Below are 25,704 nucleotides of genomic sequence, written 5' to 3' on the forward strand. Positions count from 1 at the left end.
GCGGACATCAGGATCTACCAGGACTGGAGTGCGGATGTGGTAAAGAGAAGGGCTGGATTTAATCGGACGAAGGCAATGCTCCACAAGAAGGGGGTCAAGTTTGGCCTGTTACAGCTGACGCGCCTCTGGGTCACTTATAAGGACCGCCAGCTCTACTTTGACTCTCCGGAAGGGGTTACGCAGCTAGGGGGGGCGGGTGGTGGTCAATGTATACGCCCCGAATTGGGACAATGCGGGTATCATGCGGCACATGAGGAGAGAGACCAGCGCCCGCTTTGGCGCTTGGAGGTGGGGCTGCTGGCGGACGAGGAGGCAGGCGGGCGGGTTCGAGGACGTATCGAGAGATACCTGGAGGCCAATGACAACGGGGAGGTCCGAGTGGGATGGTCTGGGAGGCGCAGAAGGCGGTGTTTAGCGGGGGATCTGATTTCTAGTCGAGCCCACGGAGAGGAGAGAGCAGAGAGAGAGGGAGAAGTTGGTGGGGGAGATGGTGAGGGTGGACAGGAGATACATGAAGGCTCCGGAGGAGGGACTGCTGAGGGAGCGGTGTAGTCTCCAGGCTGAGTTCGACTTGTTGACCACCAGAAACGCTGAAGCTCACTGGAGGAAGACACAGAGAGCGGTGTATGAATATGGGGAGAAGGCGAGCAGGATGCTGGCGCACCAGCTCCGCAAGCGGGGTGCGGCCAGGGAGATTGGTGGAGTTAAGGATAGGGGAGGAAATGTGGTGCGAATGGGGATAGACATTAATGGGGTCTTCAGGGACTTTTATGAGGAACTGTATCGGTCTGAACCCCCAGCGGAGGAGGGGTGGATGGGGTGCTTTTTGGACCGGCTGAAATTCCCGAGGGTGGAGGAGAGACAGGTGGAGGAGCTGGTGAAAGGGATAGGGAGCATGCAGTCGGGGAAGGCGCTGGGGCCGGATGGGTTTCCGGTCGAATTTTATAAGATGTATGCAGACCTGTTGGGCCCCCTGTTGGTTAGGACCTTCAACGAGGCAAGGGAAGGGGGGGCTCTGCCTCCGACGATGTCTCGGGCGCTGATTTCCTTGATCCTTAAGCGGGACAAGGATCCCCTGCAGTGTGGGTCATACAGTCCGATCTCACTCTTAAATGTAGATGCTAAGCTGTTGCCGAAGGTTTTAGCCATGAGGATAGAGGACCTTGTGCCGCAGGTTATCCACGAGGATCAAACGGGGTTCGTGAAGGGGAGGCAGCTGAACACTAACATACGGAGGCTCTTGAATGTTATAATGATGCCAGCGGTAGAAGGGGAGGCGGAGATAGTGGTGGCGTTGGACGCGGAGAAGGCCTTCGATAGGGTTGAGTGGGGGTACTTGTGGGAGGTACTGGAAAGGTTCGGGTTTGGGGAGGGGTTTGTCAGGTGGGTGAGGCTGTTATATGAGGCCCCGATGGCGAGTGTGGCCACGAATAGGAGGTCGGAGTATTTTCAGTTATACCGAGGGACGAGGCAGGCGTGTCCCTTGTCCCCCCTGCTTTTTGCGCTGGCAATTGAACCCCTGGCCATGGCGCTGAGGGAGTCGAGGAACTGGAGGGGGCTGGTGCGAGGTGGGGAGGAACACCGAGTGTCGCTCTATGCGGATGACTTATTGTTATACGTGGCGGACCCGGTGGGGGGAATGCCGGAGGTGATGAGGATTCTCAGGGAATTTGGGGGTTTCTCAGGGTACAAGCTCAACTTGGGGAAGAACGAGCTGTTCGTTGTATACCCGGGGGACCAGGAGGGGGGGGATTGGTAGGCTCCCACTAAAAAGGGCGGAGAGGAGCTTCAGGTACTTGGGGGTCCAGGTGGCCAGGAGCTGGGGGGCCTTGCATAAGCTTAACCTCACAAGGCTGGTGGAGCAAATGGAGGAGGAGTTCAAGAGATGGGACATGTTGCCACTGTCTCTGGGGGGTAGGGTGCAATCAGTCAAGATGACGGTGCTCCCGAGATTTCTGTTCCTGTTCCAGTGCCTCCCCATCCTTATCCCGAAGGCCTTTTTCAGGCGGGTTAACAGGAGCATTACGGGGTTTGTGTGGGCGCACGGGACCGCAAGGGTGAGAAGGGTGTTCTTGGAGCGGGGCAGGGATAGGGGGGAGCTGGCGCTGCCCAACCTCTGTGGGTATTATTGGGCTGCCAATGCAGCGATGGTGCATAAGTGGGTAATGGACAGGGAAGGGGCAGCATGGAAGAGGATGGAGATGCGTCCTGTGTGGGCACGAGCTTGGAGACGCTGGTAACGGCGCTGCTGCCGCTCCCTCCAACGAGGTATACCACGAGCCCGGTGGTGGCGGCTACCCACAAAATTTGAGGGCAATGGAGACGGCACAGGGGGGAGGTGGGGGCCTCGATGGGGTCCCCGATATGGAGGAACCACCGGTTTGTCACGGGGAGAATTGATGGCGGGTTCCTGAGTTGGCACAGGGCAGGTGTTAGGAGGTTGATGGACCTGTTTGTCGACGGGAAGTTTGCGAGCCTGGGTGAGCTGGAAGGGAAGTTCGGGCTCCCCCCGGGGAACACCTTTAGGTACATGCAGGTAAGGGCGTTTGTCAGGCGGCAGGTGGCGGAGTTCCCTCTGCTGCCGCCGCGTGGGGTTCAGGACAGGGTGCTCTCGGGGGTGTGGGTCGGAGAGGGGAGGATCTCGGCAACGCACCAAGTGATGCAGGAGGTAGACGAGGCCTCGGTGGAGGAGCTGAAGGGTAAATGGGTGGAGGAGCTGTGTGAGGAGATTGAGGAGGGGACGTGGGCGAACGCCCTAGGAAGGGTGAACTCCTCCTCTTCTCGTGCGAGGCTTAGCCTCATACAGTTTAAGGTGCTGCATTGGGCTCACATGACCGGGACAAGGATGAGCCAGTTTTTTTGGGAGCGAGGACAGGTGTATTAGGTGCTCAGGGAGCCCAGCAAACCATGCCCATATGTTCTGGGCATGCCCAGCGCTGGGGGAATTTTGGAAGGGCGTAGCAAGGACGGTGTCGAGGGTGGTAGGATCCAGGGTCAATCCAGGCTGGGAACTCGCAACTTTTGGGGTTGCAGTGGAGCCGGGAGTGCAGGAGGCGAAAGAGGTCAGTGTTCTGGCCTTTGCGTCCCTAGTAGCCCGGCAGAGGATTCTTCTTCAGTGGAAGGATGCGAGGCCCCCAAGCGTGGAGGCCTGGGTCAACGATATGGCGGTGTTTATTAAATTGGAGAGGGTGAAATTTGCCCTAAGGGGATCAGTGCGGGGGTTTTTCAGGAGGTGGCAACCATTCCTAGATTTCCTGGCAGAACGGTAGAAATAAGGCCGGCAGCAGCAACCCGGGGGGGGGGGGGGGGGGGGGGGGGGGGGGGGGGGGCGTGTATATTTGTTCATTTCTAATGACGGACGTTAATTTATTTCTTCTTTGTTGCATACACGTTCTTAATATTTTCTGTTATTGATATTTTGTGAAAATGTGAATAAAAATTATTTTTAAAAAAATAAAATAATACATCAGGTTCGGATGACCTAAACCCCCTGCCTGCCTTCCCCTTTGTCGCACCACCTTTCTGACTCTGGTGACCTTCCCTCCCCATATGAATGAGGTAATCATTCGTTCAATCTCTCTGAAAAATGCCATTGGCAGGAAAATCGGCAGGCATTGGAAAATAAACAGAAATCGCGGCAACACATTCATTTTAACTGCCTATACCTGACCCGCCAGTGACAGAGGGAGACCATCCCACCTTGCCACATCAGCATTTACTCTCCCCACCGAACTAGAAATGTTGCACCTGCGGAGCCCCCCCTATCCCGGCAACCTGCACCCCCAGATATCTAAAGTGAGTCTCTGCCCATCGGAATGGCAGCCCCCCCCCACTCCTGCCCCCACACCCGGCCGAGACACCACAGAATACTCACTCTTGTCTGGATTTAGTTTTTACCCCGAGAAAGACCCAAACACCCGAAGCAGCTCCAATATTCCCCCTATTGACACAGTCGGTTCCGACACGTATAACGGCAAATCATCGGCATATAAGGACACCCTATGCTCTGCCCGCCCCCCCCCCCCCCCCACACTATTCCTTTCCATACCCCCAAACTTCTTAATGCGATGGCCAATGGCTCAATCGCAAGTGCAAACAGCAGGGGGGACATAGGACATCCCTGCCTAGTCCCATGGTGGAGTGAAAAGTATCTCGAGCTGATGTTATTTGTGCGGACACTCGCCCTCAGCTCCTTATATAGGAGCTTTACTCAATCCACAAATCTTGGTCAAATCCCAAACCGCTCCAGAACTGCCATCAAGTCCCCCCCATTCTACCCGGTCAAACGTCTTCTCAGCGTCTAATGCCACAACCACCTGTTTCCTTCTCCTCCGCCGATGCCATAACTACATTCAATACTCTAACATTTGAAAACGGCTGTCTCCCTCTCATGAACTCCGTCTGATCTTCACCTATCACCTTTGGGGGGCACTCCTCCAGCCTACCCGCCAGTACCATCGGCAACACTTTTGCGTCCACGTTTTAAAAGTGATATGGGCCTATACGACCCACACTCCGTCGGGTCCTTATCTGTTTTAAGCAACAGGGAAATTGATGCCTGCCCCAAGGTTTGTGGCAACACCCTCTCCACTATCGCCTCCTCAAACATCCCCACCATCAGGGGTGCCAGCTTATCCTTAGGAGAAGCATTTATATGGAGCTCCCCAGTGATTAAGTTTCCCCAGGGCAAGTGGATTAGAGGGAGGGCGGCAAGAGTGCGGCGTGATTCTCATGGGGAGAAAACTTTTCTTTAAGAGGCATAAGATTCCGTGAGAAATCCCATTACTCGGTTTTTCTCGCCGGGACTGACGTTTTGCCATTTTTTGGTAAGGTTCCGCCCAAGGGGGGAGTCTCAATTTTGAAGCTAATACTAACTTTTTTGAACACCGTCTCATTCCTAGCTTTTCCAAAGTAACCTGTAACAAATCACACCCTGTCACATTTTGCTGAAAAGTAAGTGAAATTATATCAGAAATCTAAAATTTCCGTTATGAGGGGAGACAGGAATTAATCTACACTTTGTCTTGTGAAAGTAAGAGATTTGAGATTGCAAAGGATTTTGATGGGACAGTTAAGGAAACTATTTCTTCTGGCTTGCGAGTCAGTGACAATAGGTCATTCACAGAGAGAAATGAGGAATGTTGGTAAAAAGCTCTCTCCTGAGGATTTTAAAGTAAACAATTCTTTGCTATGGGCAGACATGAATACATCTTTTAAGGCACAAAAGTAAATAATATGAAGACAGTGCTATGTATATATTGACATGAAGATACAGTACAGAGAACAGTAGGATTCATTTTGGATTGTTAAAGACACAGATGAATTAAATAGCTTCATGCACATCAACATTCATGATTGCATTAAGGGATATCAGGGTTAATTTTAACTGGTTTGTTAGGTTTTACACTAAATCCTTCCCCTTCCATCAGAGCAGGTCCTGCATCTTGATTCAGTCATTTTACTATCATGCTTCCTTGTGAAAGTTCTGTCTACTGTCTTGATCAGTCCAAGCTATCTTGGATCACATTGATCTCTCTTTGGAATGTCAAAATTTTCTACTAAAGTAGCTAGAGAAACATCAATTATGGCCATTCTGCCTGTTCAATAGCCAATAATTTTTGTTGGTTGCAAAAGCTATCTTGCAACTTATATGAAATCTATTTTTCATGCCTCTTGATGATGGAGTTTCTAGCTCTACGAATAGGAAAGCTAACTCTTCTAAATTTAAGTGGTCATTGTGGTGATATGCCTGTAAGTAATATTCCATGCACTCAGTAGTGCGACCTCCTACCAGCAGGTGGCATCAAAAATCAGTCATGTGACATCCAGCTATCAGCAGAAGGTTGTAAGGCGTACATCAGGACAGTCGCACATAAGGGCAGTTCCAGGATGTGACTGCTGTTTTTTGTTGATTTTGCTCCAGCGTGCAGAGGAAAATTAGTAATGTAACAACTTGGTCGGTATAGCAATTCTGATTGTTATTTTACCACTTGTACATCAATAAATCATCATTCTAATTAAGTCACCAGCAGTTCTGTAAAATCCTTACAGAGACAAGATCACGGAACACGACAGTCATGGCTCAGATTTTGCAGTGACAACAATGGCAAAGCTGTCAGAGTTTGTTATTACTGAAACTGATCACGAAAATCGATCATTTGTTTCCAAGGTTTCGCTTATCACAGTGATCATTAAAGTGATCACAGTAACAACAGCATCTATGTACCATTTTATACGGTTACAAATACATATTTTTATCTACTCTTAACTTCTTCATATTTGTGACCCAGAAGTCTTACTCTGAGAATTTTAAAAATAAAAGTACTTAAAAATCAGCAAAACATCCATAAGTATGCTGAATATATTCCACATATCTGGAAGCTGGTTAATCACTTAACAAATTGCAAGTACAATTAAATTTACACAAGGAGGATTTCAATTTATGACTTACTTGTAAAAGTCATCAAAATTCAGCTCAGCCTTGCCTTTTCTTCCAAAAAAATGTACAAGGAGTGTAGTATCTACAAGGAAATTTTCCTCTGCACGCTGGAGCAAAATAAACAAAAAACAGTAGTCACATCAGATGCTTTAAAAGGTGTCAGGTTTTCATATTCATCCATTTGTAAATTTATATTCTACAGCTCCTTGTTGGAATCAGAATTTCCTCTTTCAAGCCAAACACTTCCTCTCAACAACTTTTAACTTTATTAAGCAAATACATTCTTCAAAATATTGCATTAATAACTAGTTGACTCTCTATCTAGCACCTCCCCTATCTCTTCTCTATCACCAGTGTCCAATCTGGCTCATAGTTTTTGTCTTTCTCTATTTTATTGATACTATGGCCATTGTTCCTCCGAACTCGCCCTCTTGTAGTCCAAGCTTCAAATATATCTGCTTATGTGTTCTCCTCCTCCCGCCGCACTCCCAGTATGTAACAAGATTGTTACTCTAATTTATTCTTTCAAATACTGCAATCTCTTCCTGCAATTTCTTACCTTGTTCAGTCTTCGATTCTTCCTTCAATCTACCTTTTTATAGTCTATTTAAAGTTACCTATTAATTCTTGATTTAGTTCCTACACGTTTTTCAAGCTTGTTGCTATCTACTATACACCTTGTTTTCTCAAAAAATATTTTTGCAAATGTATTAAATGGGAGGTTTACCAATCCCCACCTATTTTCCATCATTAGCAACTAAGTGTATTATGCCTGGCACAAATGGAAAATCATGATCAAATGATGCTAAATATTTAGAACGCACTGGTTAGAGCTCAGCTACACCATTGTGTTCAATACTGCGCACTGCAATTTAGTAAAAGCATCAAGTACTTGGAGAGGATGCAGGAGAGATTTACTAGAATGGTACTAGGGATGAGGGACTTGAGTTTTGTGGTGAAACTGCAGAGGCTTGGGTTGTTCTCCTTAAGAACAAAGAAGATTTCAAAATTCACGGTCTTGAAAGAGTAACTAAAAATAAACTGTTGCCTGCAGCAGAAGGGTTGATAACCAGAGGTCACAGATTTGTGACTTGCTGAAGAACCAGAAACTACATAAGTAAACTTTTTTTATGCTAATTTTTTTGTTGCGATCTGGAAGGCACTGCCTGAAAGAGTAGTGGCAGTATATTCTACTGCATCTTTCAAAAGAGATTGGGATAAATACATGAAAGGGGAAAAAAAATCACATGGTCATAGAGGAAAACAGCAATGTGGTACTAATTGCAGAGCTCTACCAATGAAGAGTCACAGGCATGGTGGGCTGAATGATATTCTGTTGTGCTGCAATCATTCTATGATTCTATTATAATTTAAAACCAAAAATTGCTGACAGAAAAATATGAAAAACCAAGAAACAAAACTACGATATAGTGAAAATCTGCGTGAAAGCTAACACATAATTATTATATGAAGCTAACAGAAAACAAAAACAAAAATGGGTACAAAAATAGGAAATATACTACACCAATGAGGAAAATTAGGAATAATATAAAATGGCCCAAATACTTATTACAAAGTCAACTAAAATAAATTTTTGTTACTACAAGAAAAATAAAGCTCCCTCTAAACCCCTCCCCCCCCCCCCACCTTTTGACAGTAGCATATCAGTTTGTTATCATTTTTATACAGCCAGTCATGTCCCATCAGAGTGTGCCTTTTTGGAGATGCAGGACACTTCATTATCACATTTAAATTAGGCTTCCATAGCGTAACTGGGAGCCAAATTTAAATTCAACTGCTTCTGTCCGCACTATCCTGGGTTTGGGAAACCAGACAGTGAAATGGAGGAGGAAGCTCCTAACTCCAGAAAGTAAGTGTTTTTTTTATATAGCACTGAGTCAGGAGCAGTCGTGCTCCTTCAATCTTACAAGCTACTTTATGGACTCTGTTCATCAGAATGTGGCCTCTCTTTAGTACATCATGATCAATTACTTCATTCACCCACCGCAACCCCCCGCCCCAAACCGAGCCCTACCCTGCAATCCAACTTCCCATCCCCCAGCAACAGCTTGCATTTATAAAGCACCTTTACAGTAGTTAAGAAATCCAAAATGCTACACTAGAGCGTTAGCAAATAAAATTTGACACAGTCACATAAAGACGAGATGAGCTGTTCTTGCAGAGAGCCAGCATGGACACAACGGGGAGAATGACATCCTTCAGTGTGGTAACCATTCTATGATTCTAAGTGATAGTAGGACGAGTGACAAAAGATCTGATAAAATGAGGTAGTTTTTAAGGAGCATCTTAAAGGAGATGGGCAAAGTAGAGAGGCAGAGTTGCTAATGGAGAAAATTCCAGAACTTATCATTGAATCTCTACACTGCAGGTGGGCATTCGGCCCATCAAGTCTGCACTAACCCTCTGAAAGAGTACCCTAACCAATCCACCTTCCTATCCCTGTCACCCCAAAGAGAGACAATTTAGCATATCCAATTCACCTCACTTTCACATCGTTGGACTGTGGGAGGAAACCGGAGCACCCGGAGGAAACCTATGTAGACACTGGAAGAATGTGCAAACTCCACACAGGCAGTTCCTTGAGGTCGCAATCAAACCCGGGTCCCTGGCGCTGTGAGGTAGCAGTACTAACCACTGTGCCATCTCTGTGGCCCTGGCAGCTGAATACACAGTCCGCACCAGCAGAGCAACTTAAACAGGGGATGCACAGGAGGTAAGAATTCAAAAGGTACGGAGGTACAAGAGTTATAGGGCAGAGATTATAGAGTAAGGAAGGACACAAGATAAAGTATGTCAATTTAAAAATCAAGGTATTTCGGACCAGGAGGCAATGTAGGCTAGAAAGCACAATGACAATGGCTGAAAGGGGCTAGAATTATATGGCAGCAGAACCTTGCACCAGTTTAAGCGAATGGAGGGTGACAGCAGGTGGTCAGCCAGCTAAGCATTAAAATAGTTGAGTCCAGAGGTAGGCATGGTTGTGGGTTTCAGCAGCAGATGAGCTGAGACAGGGAAGGTAAAGCGTGATGCTACAGGGGTGAAAGTAGGCGGTCTTGGCGATGGACTAACAGGAGGTCAGAAGCTCCTCTGAACGTCAAACAGGACAACAAGGTTCTGAACGCTCTGGCTGGTTCAGCATGAAATAATGGCTAAGGAAAGGGATGGATTTGGTGGAAAGTGAATGCAATTTGTGGCACAGGCAAAAAACAAATATGGCTTCAGTTTTCCCAATATTTGCTTGCTTGGAGGAAGGTAAAGAGGCAGAGTGGCCAATGGAGAACATTCCAGAGCTTAGGGCCCAGGCAGCTGAATACACGGTCATCACCAGCAGAGAAACTTAAAATCAGCGATGCACAAGAGGTAAGAATTCAAAAGGTATGGAGGTCATCATGGGCCTATCACACAGGTAAGAATTCAAAAACTATGGAGGTCATCATGGGCCTATCCCACAGGTAAGAATTCAAAAGTTATGGAGGTCATCATGGGCCAATCCCACAGGTAAGAATTTAAAACATCTTGAGGTCATTCCCATAAGCCCCTCTGCGGTGGCTTCCTGCCACTGGCATTCTCCCCACCATGGCAACCGGCCAGGAAATGTAAAGGAAAATTATAATTTAGTCCTGCCATAACATTTAGCAGGATCTTCATTTCCCCGGAGACTCTGGGTTCTCACCTCGCCACCAGCCCCAAACCACTCATCTCTGTATCCTCCCAGAAGTATGAGCCAGAGGAATTTTATAAAGAGTTAGGATGGATTTTTCTGGGGAGAGGTAGTACTTGGGCAAAACTGGTGTACAGGTGCACTTGACTTGGGGGCCACGCAATAGTACTCAAATTACCTGTTCCCTCTCATTTTATTGTAAGGAGCACCACAATAGTGTAAATTGGGTGCTACATGCAAACAAACAGGCAAGAAATCAGTGAACAGTGTTAGATCATGGAGGTTTACTCTAAGGCTGCTTGCATGAACTTTTTCTTTTGGATGTCAGTGATGTTTTTTTTTGACTGTTTAAGTACTTTTACTTGCTTACTTTTTGTAAAAATATATAAAAATGTTGAAAATTTGAATTAAAATATTTTTAAAATATCTTTGAAACAAACAAAGTGGTGTTTTCACTGCTGTAATTGAGCCATTACGGCACAGATGATCATTCTTCCAATGTCTTTATACATTTTCAGCTCCGAATAAAGAATCATGGTTGGACTCATGAAGAAGGCTTTGTCCAAACTCCAGGAGAATTACCCCCAATGTCCTGGCCACTATTAATCCCTCTATCACAAAAACAGATTATTTGATTATCACATTTTTGTTTGTTGGAGTTTCTGGTGTGTAAAATTGGCTGCCATGTTTCTGACATTACAGCAGTGACTGCACTTCAAAAGTATTTAATTGGTTAAAAATGGGGTTTGAGACATCCACAGATCATGAACATGCTTTACATATCAAAAAATAGAATCATAGAAACCCCACTGTGCAGGAGGCCATTCGGCCCATTAGAGTCTGCACCAACCCCTGAAAGAACACTCCACCTATCTTAACAACCCCTTAATGTAAGCCTGCTTGTGACAATAAAGACTATTATTATTAACCTAACCTACACGTCTCTGGACACTAAGGGGCAATTGATCATGTGCAATCCACTTAACCTGCACTTCTGTGGCCTGTGGGAGGAAACCAGAGCACCCGGAGGAAATCCACGCAGACACAGGGAGAATGTGCAGACCTCCACACAGTCGCCTGAAGCCAGAATTGAACCCGCGTTCCTGGCACTGTGAGACAGCAGTGCTAGCTACTGTGCCGCGGTGCCATACCAATGCAAGTCTTTCTTTTACATGTTTTCAACACAATGGCACACACAATTACACAATTCCCTGAACTACAATTGAGCAATTGCTCAGGTTCGTCCACTTCAGAAAAGGAGGTACATGATATTCTTTGAAAAAGCTAGTATTAGTACCACTCCCCTCAGCAGCATTAAAATAAATCAACTAATTTTTAATTGGATATTTTGCCAATTTCCTTAAATCTTTCTCTTTGGGGGGGGGGTGGCATGCGGCGCAGTGGTTAGCACTGGGACTGAGGACCCGTGTTCAAATCTCGGCCCTGGGTCACTGTCCATGTGGAGTTTGCACATTCTTCCCGTGTCTGCATGTGTTTCACCTCTGTCATAATATACACATCAGTATATAATGGTGCAGAGACACACACTAACTGACACACTGCAAGACCAATCAACACACACAACACAGCAGCCAATCACCAGTTAGGGAACGCTCACTATAAAGACAGAGGGCACTAGTTTTCCCGCTCATTCGGGATGCAGCCTCTGAGACAGACAGAGCTCGCAGCTAGTAGTACAAACCTTCACCATGTGCTAACAGTTTAGACTGGTCAGGATAGGCATAGGTCTTTAGTTAATCTAACATAGTGTCGACCCACAGTGCAAGTATGTTCAACAGTTCTTAGCTTAATAAAATAGTGTTGTACTATTACAAGTGTTGGTAGCCTGTCTATGCTACTGCTAAGGTAAACACAGTCTCCACAGATCCAGAGTACCCAGCACATCAACCTCCACAACCCAAAGATGTGCAGGTTAGGTGGATTGGCCACACTAAATTGCCCCTTAATTGGAAAAAAAAATAATTGAGTACTCTAAATTTATTTTTAAAAAATCTTTGTCTTTGAACCTTTTGTCAGTGGAACCCAACTGCTTCATAATTTGAATACTTTCATTTGGTTTCTGTTAACTTTCTCTGCTGCGAACAACCCCAACTTCACCAGTATCCCCATGCAACTGATCACCACTTTGGTAAATCTCTTCTGCACCTGCTCCAAGAGGCTGACACCCTTCTCAGGTGTATTACCCAGAATTGAATACAATATTCTAGCAGAGGCCTAACCTGTGATTTATAAATGTCTAACCTAATTTCCTTGATTTTGTAACTTATGCCTCTGTAAGGCAAGGATCCCATATATGTCTAACAGTCTCATCAATTTGTCCTGCCCAGTTTTAATATATGAAAGCTCAGGAATCTCTGCTTCTTTACCTCCTTTAAAATTGTATTATTTAATTGATAACTTTGATAACTCTGGCAAGAAGTCAATTTATTCTACTTGAGTCGCACTGATAATTTAATTTTAGGAACTTAGGAACTGGAGTAGACGATTCAGTACATTGACCTGTTCCGCCATTCAATATGATCATGGCTGATCTGATACTTCAATGCCTTTAAACACACGATCACCATAACCCTTTACACTACTGTTGATCAGAAATCTATCAACCTGCCCCTTAAATATTCAATGACTGAGCTTCTACAGACCTTTAAGGTATAGAATTCCAAAGATTCACAACCCTCTTGAAGAAATTTCTCCTCATCTTGATCCTAAGTGGCATCCTCCTGCAAATAGCACAGTGGGTAGCACTCTTGCTTCACAGCGCCTGGGTCCCGCGTTCAATTCCCGCTTGAGTCACTGTCTGTGTGGAGTCTGTACGTTCTCCCTGCGTCTGCGTGGGTTTCCTCCGGGTGCTCCGGTTTCCTCTCACAAGGCCCAAAAGACTTATTTGTACCCGAACAGGTGGCGGAGGGTGGCGACTAGGGGATTTTCACAGTAACTTCATTGCAGTGTTAATGTAAGCCTAATTGTGACAATACTAAAGATTATTATTTTGAAAATGTGCTACTGGGTCTTCACTCCCCAACCAAGAGAAACATCTTGCGTGCATCTACTCTGTTTGTTCCTTTAAGTATTTTATAGGTTTTAATGAGATCACCTCTCATTGTTCAAAACTCTCGAGAATACAAACAACAGTTGCACCATCCCTGGAACAATCCGGCAAATTTTTGTTCCCCTCACTCTATGGCAATAATATCCTTTCTGAGATAAGGAGACCAAACCATACATAGTACTCCAGATGAGGTGTAACCAAGCTTCTATACAATAGAAGCAAGGCCTCACTACGCCAGTATTCAAATAACCTTGCGATAAAGACTAACATTCCATTCGCCTTCGTGATAGCTAGCTGCAACTGAATGCTAGCCTTCAATGACTTGTGGACAAGGACACCCAGGTCCCTTTGTACACTTTCTAATTTCTTACCAGTTAGGAAATACTCTACACATCTGTTCTTTCTACCAAAGTAGATAATCTCACATTTTTTCACATTATACTCCATCTGCCATGTTCTTGGCCACTCATCAAGCCTGTCCAAATCCTCCTGCGGCTGTTTTACATCTTCCTCACAACACATATTCCTGCTTAATTTTGTATCATCTGCAAACATTGAAGTATTATTTTGGTCCCCACATCCAAATCATTGATATATATTATGAACAGCTGTGGCCCATGTACTGATCCTTGCAATACCCCACTAGCCACAGTTTGCCAACATGAGAATGACCCGTTTTTCTCTACTCTGTTTTTCTGCCTGTTAGCAACCGCTTAATCTCTCTCTACACCCTTCTTTTTTTTTTAAAATATAAATTTAGCGGATCCAATTATTTTTTTCAATTAAGGGGAAATTTAGCGTGGCCATTCACCTACCCATCAAATATTTTTGGGTTGTGGGGGGTGAGACCCACGCAGACACGGGGAGAATGTGCAAACACCACACGGCCAGTGACCCGGGGCCGGGATCAAACCCGGGTCCTCAGCGCTGTGTGGCAGACTTGCTAACCACTGTGCTACCAAGCTGCCCTATTCCCACCCTTCTTAAATAGTGGGGTGGCATTTTCTACCTTCCAATCTTCAGGAACAATTCCAAGCTCTATAGAATTTTGGAAGATGCTCACCGGTGCATCCTCTATCTCTGTAGCACCCTCTTTTAACACTCTAGGATGCATGATATCAGGACCTGGGACTTATCAACTTTCAGTCCCATTAATTTCACCAATACAATTTTCTTATTTATAGTAATTTCATTCAACTCTACATTCTCCCTAGTCCCTTGGATCTCTACATCTCGACATCTGGGAGATTTCCTGTAAAGTTGCTTAGTGAAAACAGACGCTAAGTAATCATTTAGTTTTTCTGCCATTTCGCTCTTCTCCATTATGAATTCTCCTGACTCTGCCCTTAATGGACTCTGCCTTCAATTAACTCAGGGTGCAAAATGCTTTGGACCAGATAACAGAAGATGTTTTGATATTCTCTGCCAATCTTTAAGGTACCAAGAGAAATGGGGAGAGCGCAGGACTATTGTACTGAGATTAAGGATTAGCCATGATCGTGTAGAACAAGTTCAAAGGGCCAAATGGTCTACTCCAGCTCCTATTTCATACGTTTCTAGAGGAGAAACAAATTAGGCATTTTATAAATTTTAAATGGAGATGGTAAAAATTCAGTTTCATCTAGGTGCATTAGGAATAAGGACTCTTTCTGGAAATAGAACGTATATTGGAAATTCTAAAGATATATGGTTACATATGCCACTTATAACAGTAAATATAGAACTTGACGGTACTTTTTAAGCAATTACACCATTGTAAAAGGCGTGATGTGTACATGAAACTACATGTCTGGCTGAGGAAAATAATTTTAGAAATCATATTAAACTTTAAAAATTAAGTGTTGACATTAATCTGGTCACATTTATTTCAATGCCACCTTTCTCCCTTTTCATTGAACTCACCTGATGAAGGAGCTACGCTCCGAAAGCTAGTGATCCCAAATAAACCTTTTGGACTTTATTCTGGTGTTGCAAAACTTTGTACTGTGCCCACCCCAGTATCTCCACATCATGGCATTTTCATTGATGCAATATTGTCGAGTTCTACCAATTTTCAAGCTCTTTGCTAAATGTTAGAGATTTAGACCAACTTTCTCTGCCACCCCAATACTTACACTGACCACATTTGTACCCAGTTTGCACACCGGTTTTAAGTAGTTTTAGTTTCTTCTCCAGTTCTCAGTTTCTTTTTATATATTTACTTTGCTGGTGGCTTATTTAATTAAATTTTCGTCCTATATTTATTAGTTTTAATCTTGGTACTTATACTGCACTTATTTGGGGGCAATTATGTTAATTTTAGATTTATTTCGACATGTCTTGCCCAGCCCTGTTCATGCTCTGAGTCCAAGGTGTTGCCAGTCACTGAGCGACAAGCAGGTTTGATGAACAGCTTGCCACTGATTTTTCTATAGGAAAACACAAAGCTTCCATTTTCTCCATTTTGCACTCTTCTGAGTTGGAACTATTATGTGAAGCCTGCAATATAACTCGATGAATGCGATTTAATGGCCACATTGTGCTTTCGGGAGTGGCCAAAATCAAGAAATGCATCATGTGCCGATCTGTTTGTGATTTAACCGGCCTTCTCCAGTTAGCGAAATCAGGATCCCTTCGTAGTGAAGCCAATAATGCCGTAGTGTGCCAGAAGCCAATGATCACCACTTAAGTCCAATCGGCATACAATTAACGGGAACGACCCCCCCCCCCCCCCCCAACTCTGATAGCCCCCTGCATACGGCATACCCAGCAAGTGGTCACATGGGTGCCGATTAGTACACCGTTTCTTTTTAAAAATATGAAGCTGGTGGAAGGGCTGTAGTGGGGATCTGAGGGGAGTAGCCATTTTCGCTCACAGGCAAAGAGCCTGAGGACACTAGGGTTGCTGTCCCCGTGCCCGAAGTAAGGTGGGTGAGCTACTGGGAGTCAGGGTGGGCCGACATTGGTGCTGGGGGGGGGGGGGGGGGGGGGGGGGAAAGAGAGACGACACACCATGTATTCCCGTTCCTAATTGGGAATTGGCAATCGTAATTAAGTGAGAACCTCACACATCCTGCAATAAGTTCTCGGTGGCAGAAGTCCCTTCATCAGAATCCCTTTTATTTACAAAACCAGCAGCCGAACAACCAGGTGCATTCAGCTTGCTGTCTACACTGGGAGTGCAGAGGATCTGACATTCCCTGTTATGTACAGAGAGAGGGGTTCTCTGATTGGGCCACTAGGGAACTCATATTCTAACTGGCCAATCTCAAAGCCCTGGCCTAAGTCAGTACACATCCCAAGTGGATCTCCATGGGTAGGCATGCCATGTAGCATGTGGGAGTTATTGCCTAGTAACGCAATCACACCATGAGGCCTGGACACTGTGCCTGAATATTACAGGAGGCAACATTATGAACGCAGCGGCCAACATCTGAACACCCATGGGCTGGGCACCAGAATCAGGGACATTTCCACGATCAGAGGATGGGTGTATTCACCGGGGAGGGGACCCGCGCCCGGTCCAGGTAGCAATTACGTGCAGGTGTCCGGGATACATGGTGTGGGGTCCGGTGACCATGGGACCTTGGTGTTGCCAGGTGCGCATGCTGGGTTGGGGGAAGTGGGAGGAGCGATGGGGGGGGACTGGAAGGTCCCAGGGTGGAAGACACCGCTGGTTGTCAATCTCACACTCTCTCAAATTCCTTACAGATATTGCACAAGATGGACGATATCCTTGATCCCGCAGAAATTGCCCTAGTGGTGCTGCTGGCAGGCCATGCGTTGGAGGAGGCAGCGTCCAAAGTGCTAGGCCCCGCCCCATACCTTGAGGACCCATCCACCCATCAGACCAGAGAGGGAACCAGAGGGGGAGGCCTGCGATCGCCCAAGGTGTACAGGCGTTGCTGGCCTTTCCAACAGATGAGGGACAATGTGTGCCGCAGGAGGCTCCATCTCAACAAGGAGATGGTGCAGCACCTGAGCCATGTACTTGTGGACAGGGGGGAGCAGCAAGGATCCGGCAGGCCATGAGGGCCACGGAGTTCTCATCGTCACTACATCCACACGGCATCCAGGACAGTCATATCAGCAAGAAGTGCCAGAGGAAAGCAGTCCCTGAACAACATGTGGCTGATTTTGATCAGAAACTCTCTTCATTGCACACCATAGAAGAGGGAGAGAGGTTTCTGGAACAGTCGTACCAGAGGGTGGTCACTCCACATCATGATAGGCAAGCAAGGAGTGTAGGGATGGCAGGAGAGTTTGTGACCATTTGTCAAAAAGAAAAGAGACAGCAAGTCCAGGAAACCCAGGACTCTGTGGAGCTGTATAACAGGGATGAAATTTTTGGTGCCTGTGAAATGAGCAACACGACTGAATCAGGCATGGATGACTCGAGGGAAAACCATAGTGCCTGAGGCTATTCTGAGAGAAGAAAGAGAGGCTGGTATGTAGATTAGAAAGGTGGTAGCTGTGGGTGGCTTAATAGTTCGAGGGATAGACAGTCTAGTTTGCAGACAAGATCATGAGTCCGTATGGTCTGTCGCCTCCCAGGTGCAAGGATTTGGGACATAATGGATCGGCTGGACAAACGTCCGGAAAGGGAGGGTAATTGACCAGAGGTCATTCATGTAGGAACCAACAATATAGGGAGGGACATTTTCAAGGTTTTGCAGGACCAGTTTCAGGAGCTAGGGATTAGGTTGAAACATAGGACCTCCAGGGTAATAACCTCAGAAATACTACCTGTGCCCCTGTGCCCAGAGCTTCACCATTTAGGCAAAGGCAGATCAGGGAGGTAATAATAATATTATAATAATAATAATCGCTTATTGTCACAAGTAGGTTTCAATTAACTTACTGTGAAAAACTCCTAGTCGCCACATTCTGGCGCCTGTTCGGAGAGGCCGATATGGGAATTGAACCCACACTGCTGGCATTGTTCTGCATTACAAGCCAGCTGTTTAGCATACTGTGCTAAACCAGCCACAGTAAATGTGTGGCTTGAGGGATCGTGTAGAAGCAAAGGATTTAGGTTTTTGGGTCATTGGGTTCAGTTTTGGGAAAGGAGAAAGCTGTTTAGAATTGATGGGCTTAAACGGAACCGAAATGGAGCCAATCTCCTGGCTGAGAGAGAGTAAATAGTATACTGAGGGTGGATTTAAACTTGTACGGCAGTGGGGTGGGTTGACTAGTGGGGTGGGTTGACTAATGGGCTTAGTGAGGGCAAAAGAAAGAAGAGGAATAGGTAAAGGAAAGTGAGAGAAGGCTTGAGTGTTGACAGTGAACAAGGAAATGGTCGCCTCCCATAGGGGAAGAAAGAGATAAGGGCAGGGTTAATTGTATGTATGTAAATACATGGAGTATGGTGAACAAAAGTGGGGAACTGGAAGCAGAAATTGCTGAAGGGGCATATGACTTTGTAGCATTGACAGAAACATTGCCTCAAGCCAGAACAGGACTGGATATTTAACATCCCGGGTTAAAAGGTGTTTATTAGGAACAGGGTGGGTAAAAAGGGAGGAGGTGTAGCAGTCTTGGTCAAGGATAGTATCATAGCTCTAGAACGAGATGCAGTTCCTGAATTAGAATCTATTTGGTTGGAGGTGAGAAACAGGAAGGGAGCAGTGACCTTGTTTGGTATTTATCATAGACCTCCATATAGTGGGGAGGAAGTTGGAGAGAGCATTTGTAGGCACATTATGGAAACCTGCAGGGCAAGTAGGGTTGTGATAGTTGGGGCTTACAATTCCCCTAAGATGGGAAAAGGGTAGAGTGTGGGGCACAGAAGGGAGAAATACCTGCAGTGTGTGCAGGAGAAGTTTCTGGAACAGTACATTTCCAGTCCTACCAGGGAGCAAGCTGGATCTGGTCCTAGGAAATGAGGCAGGGCAGGTGGAGAACGTCAGAGTGGAGGAGCCATTGGGAAGTAGCGATCATAATATAATTCAATAATAAGTTGGAAAAGGATAAAAATCAGTCACGGATTAAGATCCCAGGTTGGAAACGAGAATAATTTAGTGGTTTAACAGTTGAACTGGAGCAGGTTGATTGGAAACGCATTTTGGTGGATAAACAATGAATGAAAAATGGGAGACTTTCAAAGGAGAGGTGAATAGGGTGCAAGCAAGGTACATACCCATGAGTAATAAATACGGGCTATCCAAAGCTAGAGTACCCAGGATGATTAAGGACACTGATGATAAAATAAGGACGAAAAAAAGAGGCATATGATACATGCCGGAATAATAGCAATCGAATCTCAAATACAGGAGAGAGGCTAAGGCTGGAATAAGGAAGGCTAAGAGGAAGCATGCGTAAAGGATTACAGACTGTGCTAAAACAAATAGTAAAATGTTCTTCAAACATATTAATGGTATAAGATTAGTGAAGGATAGAGTGGGGATTATAAGGGACAAGCAGGGTAAACTATTCACTGAAGCAGAGGATGTGGCAGTGGTACTAAATGACTACTTTGCTTCTGTCTTTACCAAATTAGAAGATGGTGACAATGGCCCAGTTGAAAATGTGGGTGTTGAGCAACTGAGCAGTACGTGATAGATAAATAAAAGGTACTAAAATGACTGGCAGCACTCCAGATATAGGAGTTGCCAGGCCCGCATAGGGTCCATCCTAGATTGCCGAGAGAGGTAAGGGAGCATATTGCGGAGCCCTTGATAGAAATTCTCAAGGCCTTTCTGAACACAGGATTATTCTGGAGGGATTAGAGAATTGCAAATGTGACACCGTTGTTTAAAAAAGGGGCAAAGGATAACCCAAAAAACTACAGACCTGTCAGCTTGACATCTGTAATCTGATGGAGAGCATAATACGGGATTAGATAAATATACACTTAGAGAAAAATAAGTTGTACTAGACAGTCAACATAGCTTTATCAAGGCCAAGTCATGTCTGACAAATTTAATTGAGTTCTTTGACGACATGAGACTGGCAGTGGATAAAGGTATGAAAATTGCTTTATTGACACGAGTAGGCTTCAATGAAGTTACTGTGAAAAGCCCCTAGTCGCCACATTCCGGCCCCTGTCCGGGGAGGCTGGTACAGGAATCGAACCGTGCTGCTGGCCTGCTTGGTCTGCTTTAAAAGCCAGCGATTTAGCCTAGTGAGCTAAACCAGCCCCTGGTAGTGCTGTGGATGTAGTATATTTGGACTTTCAGAAAGCATTTGATACAGTGCCACATGGCAGGCTGGTTGGCAAATTAATAATGTTTGAGATTGATGGGTCCTTGGCAGCATGGATTAGAAGTTGACTAAGAGATAAGAAACAGAGGGTAGGCATTTCTCAGACTGGAGACTAGTTGAAAGTGGTGTTCCTCAGGGCTCAGTGTTGAGACCCTAGCTTTTTCTGATTTATATAAATGATTTAGAAGTGGTTGTTAAGGGCAAAATATCTAAATTTCCAGGTGGTACTAAGCTAGGGAGAATAGTGAATTGTGAGGATGACGCTGAGCGACTTCAGATGGACACTGACAAGTTGGGCAGATACCTGGCAGATGAACTTCAATGCAGCGAAATGTGAGGTAATGCATTTTGGGAGAAGGAACATGGGGAAACAATATAGGCTCAATCGTACAACTTTGAAATGAAATGAAAATCGCTTATTGTCACAAGTAGGTTTCAAATGAAGTTAATGTGAAAAGCCCCTAGTCGCCACATTCCGACGCCTGTTCGACAAGGCTGGTACGGGAATTGAACCGTGCTGCTGGCCTGCTTTAAATGCCAGCTATTTAGCCCAGTGTGCTAAACCAGCCCCTGAGGAGAGCACTGGAGCAAGTGCAGAATTCTCTGAAGGTAGCCAGGTAACCAGAAACAGTTGTTAAGAAGGCTTATAGGGTCCTTGGGTTTATAAATAGAGTATAAAACCAAGAAAGTGATGCTACACCTCTGCAAATGATTGGTCAGTCCACATTTGGAGTATTGGGACACCTTATTTAAGGAAAGGTGTTAAAGCCCTGGAGAGAGTGCAGAGGAGATTTACTGAAATGATACCAGGAATTAGTAATTTTAGATACAAGGAAAGATTGCTCTCCTTGGAACAGAGAAGATTAAGAGGCGACCTCATTGAGGTGTTCAAAATATGAACAATTTTGACAGGTTGAAGAAGGATATTCTGTCTCCATAACTTGGTATGTCACAATTTCAAGACGGTCAGCAAGAGAACTAGGAGTGAGATGAGGAGAAACCTCTTTACTCAAGAGTGTTGTTGGCTTTTGGAATGCGCTGCCTGGGAGAGTGGTGGAGGTGGATTCCGTAGGAGGTTTCAAAAGATAATTGGATATATATTTGAAAATGATTAATTTAGGGGGCTTCGGAGATAGGGCTGGGGAATGGGACTAGCTAGGTATCTCTTTTAGGAGCCGGTGCAGACACGATGGGCCGAATGGCCTCCTTCTGTGCTGTAAATAACAAATTAAAAAAAAACGGGACATGCTTCGCAGTGCCTTGTCTATGCCCACATTGGGACTGGGACAAGTTCCGCAGTGTCTCATCAAGGTCAACCTGGTACTGGGTGACATCCTCCAGCAACTGAGATATCCGGAGGCACCCCGGATGGGCCAGCGCCATCGGTTGAAGGTCCTGTGGGAGAATGGACATGTGGTCAGTGGGAGGGATGAGTCAGTCTGTATGGCTTAACAACTCACTTTGACAGGTCATCTGGGTGGGAGCCAGTGGATCCTCACCTCTGCACCATGCACCAACCTCTATGGTGGTCACTGCCCTCTCTTCATCGAGCCCCGTGACCTCCAGAGTCCGTTCTTCATAGCGGGTGAGGACTCGGATAGCCAGCACCCTGCTACCTGGTCTGGGCCCTCTCCTGTCAGTTGCAGGCCAACGTCTGCGGGGACACAGAGGGGGCATTGCTAGCTGCACACGTGGTTCATCGTGGGGGCGGGGAATGGAGCAGCATGGGTGGCACTACTGGGCATGGGTGAGTAGGGCACAGAACAGTGATGGTGGGGCGTTGCCAGGCATATTCTCTTTGGGGATGGGGGCTGGGGTCCAGTGCAAACTTACTCCAGCATCCTGGTGGAGGTAGTTGACCTTGCGGCACTGGTGCTGGTCCTCTGGTCACACTCCCTGAGCTGACTGCCTCCCAGGCGGCACTGGCTATTCTGTGACTGAACCTCTGAGACGCTCGGTGGAGCAGGACATCCCGCCTGGCCTCGACCGCTTGAAGTAGTCTGCCCAAGTCTGTATTGCCGAATCATGGTGCTAGTCGAATCATGGTGCTAGTGGGGTTGGCTGTGCAGGAGCGGTTGAAGTGCTGCTCTCTCTTGTTAGCAGGGGGCTGGCGAGCGTGGTCCCAACAAATCAGCCTCGTTGTGGTAAGAAGTCTGTGGGACCTCATTAAGTGGACCAATTAACGTTTTTACGCGGCCTCGTGTCAGGAATCTCACGGCAATTCCCGCTTGCTACCACACTTAGGAAACAAGTTGGTTAAATCGCGTCTGATGTGTTACAGCACGCCAAAGTGTTAGGTAACTCCTTTACCAAAATCCAACTTTAAACACACACTCCTTTACCAAAATCCAACTTTAAACACACATTCATGTGGAGAAATTCATATTGTGCTCATAAGCAATGTTCAAAGAAGCATTTCTGAGGTCAATGCATTCTAAAACATGTGTGATATGGTGGAAATAAAATACTTAAACTACAATTTAACTAAATACAACAATGAATGGGATTAAATCTCTGATAAACTGCCATGCAACCCAGTGGCTAGGGACAGTTTGTAGCCTGCAAGAGTGCCATTAAAGCACAAGCTGTGTATTGCACACATTCTTCTGTGAACATACTTATTGCAAGCATATACACTTGCTTACACAGAGCTTCACTCTCTGGCAATAGTTTAATTGTTTTGAGCAGCTGGGAAGCACCAACTGTCAAAACATATTTTTTAAAAACATAAATGTAATTATGAGTGTGAGCATTTTTAAAATCTGGCTTCATACCATCAAATTGTTCTCATATAGTTGCATTTTGGGGTCAGCTTTTTTTAAACATGGGACGTGGGCATTGTTTTCAAGGCTTGTATTTGCTGTCCATACCTATTTGACCTGAGAAACAGGTAATGGATCTTCTTGAACTGCTGAGTAGCAATTGAACATAATTGATTAGTTTGCTAATCCACTTAGACAAGTTGTTAAGAGTCAGACATGTTGGTCAGATCAACCAAATGTCATTTCTCCTAAAAAGGCAGTAGTAAACCATTTGAGTTTTTATGACAATCAAACAGCTTCATAATCACTTTTATTTGTACCAGCATTTTTAAAATAAATTCAAATTTTCAACTGCAATTTGAGGGATTGAGCTTCTGGATTATTAGTTCAGGATTTTGATTACTAGGCTATTAACATAGTAGCTTTGCAGATAAGAGCATGTCCACATGTTGCGTTCAACTAAACAAAAGCTTTGGAGACAGCCATTCCCTGGTTAATTCCCCAGGGCCATACTTTGATCAGAGTCGAGTTGCCTGGTTTGAATTTAAACAGAAGCTTGGCGGTTAACTGTCCCTTGGTGAATTCTTTTTGGCAATACCTCTATCAATCCGAGTCCACTTGCCAACCAATCAGCATTCTCCTCTCATGCAGTAAAAATGGGTGTTCCCATTACTATTGGTATTTTTGCAAATCTGTTCTGATGACAAAATGCTTCAACGGCATGTCTCTTTTTTCAGCAATACTCAAGTTCTATACTACCAAACAACCACTACACTACACAACCCTCAAGTCTTGGGACCCGATTTCATAGCTGTACTGCCATTTGTACATCGCAAAACACATAAAATAAAGCATAACTATATTCCAAGTAAAATGCATCTAGAAAAATTAATAAACCCTCCAGCTTTGTGATATGTCTGTACCTCTGCAAGGTCTGAAAAGAGTGCTTGGCTGGTGTTACGTCTTAATGTATCCCAGTAACTTCGGTCTGTGGCATGATTTGGGGGATCTTTTTTTAACACCTGGAGAGTTTTGAAAGGGTATAATTGTTGGAAAGTTCAACATCATCAATGAGGCATAGTGAAAGTTCCATTCAAGAAAAATTTAATTAAACAAATTATACTATCAATTGCTTAGTCTTTATGTTGAGATCAAAATAGGATTAAAGAAACAATTTTAGATATTCCTCATCTTCTTTAAATACGTCTATTTATGGAATATGGAATAGTTCTATTTGTTCTCTGTGTACAACCACATAGAAGAAAGTGAAAACTGGTAACAAATAACCATCCGCTACCACCAATCTTCACCTGGCTGAACTTGTTCTCACACTGAACAACGTCTCCTTCAATAAGATAAAAGCAAATTACTGCGGATGATGGAATCTGAAATTTAAAAAACGCTGGACAGTTCTGAAAGCATCGGTGGACAGAGAATGGAGCTAGCCTTTCAAGTCTGCATGAATCTTGTCAAAGCTCCTTCTCCTTCAAGTCCACTCATTTTCACCTTATCAATGGGTGCCCGCTAGCTAGGTTAACCTTTTTGTGGGATATGCAGAACACTTCTTATTTCAGTCCTATTCAGGTCCACTTCCTCACTTCTTTTATTGTTACTTTGATAATTTATTGGTACTGTTGTCTACTCTTGCCCCGAAGTGGAAAATTTCACCAACTTTGCTTCCAATTTCTAACCTTCTCTCAGTTTCACAGTCTATCATTCCTTTCCTTCCCTCAACCTCTTTGTTTCCATTACTGGGAATAGGCGATCAATTAATGTTCATTATATACCCACTGGCTTTCACAGCTACCTCGACTGCACTTCCTCACATAGAAGCTTAAAAAAGTTGCAGCACAGAAAAAGGCCATTCAGCACATTGTGTCGGTGTTGATTGAAAAGAAATACGAGCTGCCCATTCTAATTCCACCATCCAGTACCCGGTCTGTAGCCCTGCAGGTTACTGCACCTCAGCTGCAGATCCAGGTACCTTTTAAATGAGTTGTGGATTTTTGCCTTCATCACCAATCCAGGAAACAAATTAAAGACACCTACCATCCTCTGGGTGGAAAGTCTGCCTAATAGCCCCTCTAATCCTTCTACCAATCATCTTAAATGTGATCCCCTGGTAATTGACCACTCTGCTCGGGGAACAAGTCTTCCCTGTCCACTTTATCTAGGCCCCTCAAAATTTCGTTCATCTCAATCTAGTCACTCCTCTGCTCGGAGAAAAATAATCCTAGCCTATATAATACACTTTACAGCCCTGACAACATTCTTGTAAATCTCCTCTGTATTCTCTTCGGAATGATTATGTCCTTCCTATAACGTAGTGACCAGAATTGTACACAAAATTCCAGCTGTGGCCTAACCAATGTTTCATATAGTTCCAGTATTACATCCCTACTTTTGTACTCTATGTATCATGCACTAAAGGAGAGCATTCTCTATGCTTTCTTTTACCAGTTTATCTACCTCTCCTGCCACCTTCAGGAAGGTGTGGATGTGTACTCCAAGGTCTCACTTCCTCTACCTCTCTCAATATCCTCCCATTTATTAAGTAATCCCTTACATT

At 45.0% G+C, this 25,704-nt stretch overlaps 1 protein-coding gene across 4 annotated transcripts in view; it reads right to left on the reverse strand.

The window, feature by feature from the left end:
* The window catches only part of LOC119962883 (calcium uptake protein 3, mitochondrial-like), a 211,743-nt gene that overhangs the window by 69,550 nt on the left and 116,489 nt on the right, over positions 1 to 25,704 (reverse strand). For 2 of the 4 annotated variants that reach the window (XM_038791113.1, XM_038791114.1), the window contains 2 exons: positions 24,059 to 24,157; positions 6,452 to 6,546 (listed from right to left, as the gene is read on the reverse strand). In XM_038791113.1, coding sequence (XP_038647041.1) covers positions 6,452 to 6,546; positions 24,059 to 24,157 — 194 coding nt within the window. The remainder of the gene's footprint in view (positions 1 to 6,451; positions 6,547 to 24,058; positions 24,158 to 25,704) is intronic. The other 2 variants (XM_038791115.1, XM_038791116.1) reach the window with 1 other exon arrangement.

This window comes from Scyliorhinus canicula, chromosome 3, assembly GCF_902713615.1.
Source record: "Scyliorhinus canicula chromosome 3, sScyCan1.1, whole genome shotgun sequence".
Lineage (NCBI taxonomy): Eukaryota > Metazoa > Chordata > Chondrichthyes > Carcharhiniformes > Scyliorhinidae > Scyliorhinus > Scyliorhinus canicula.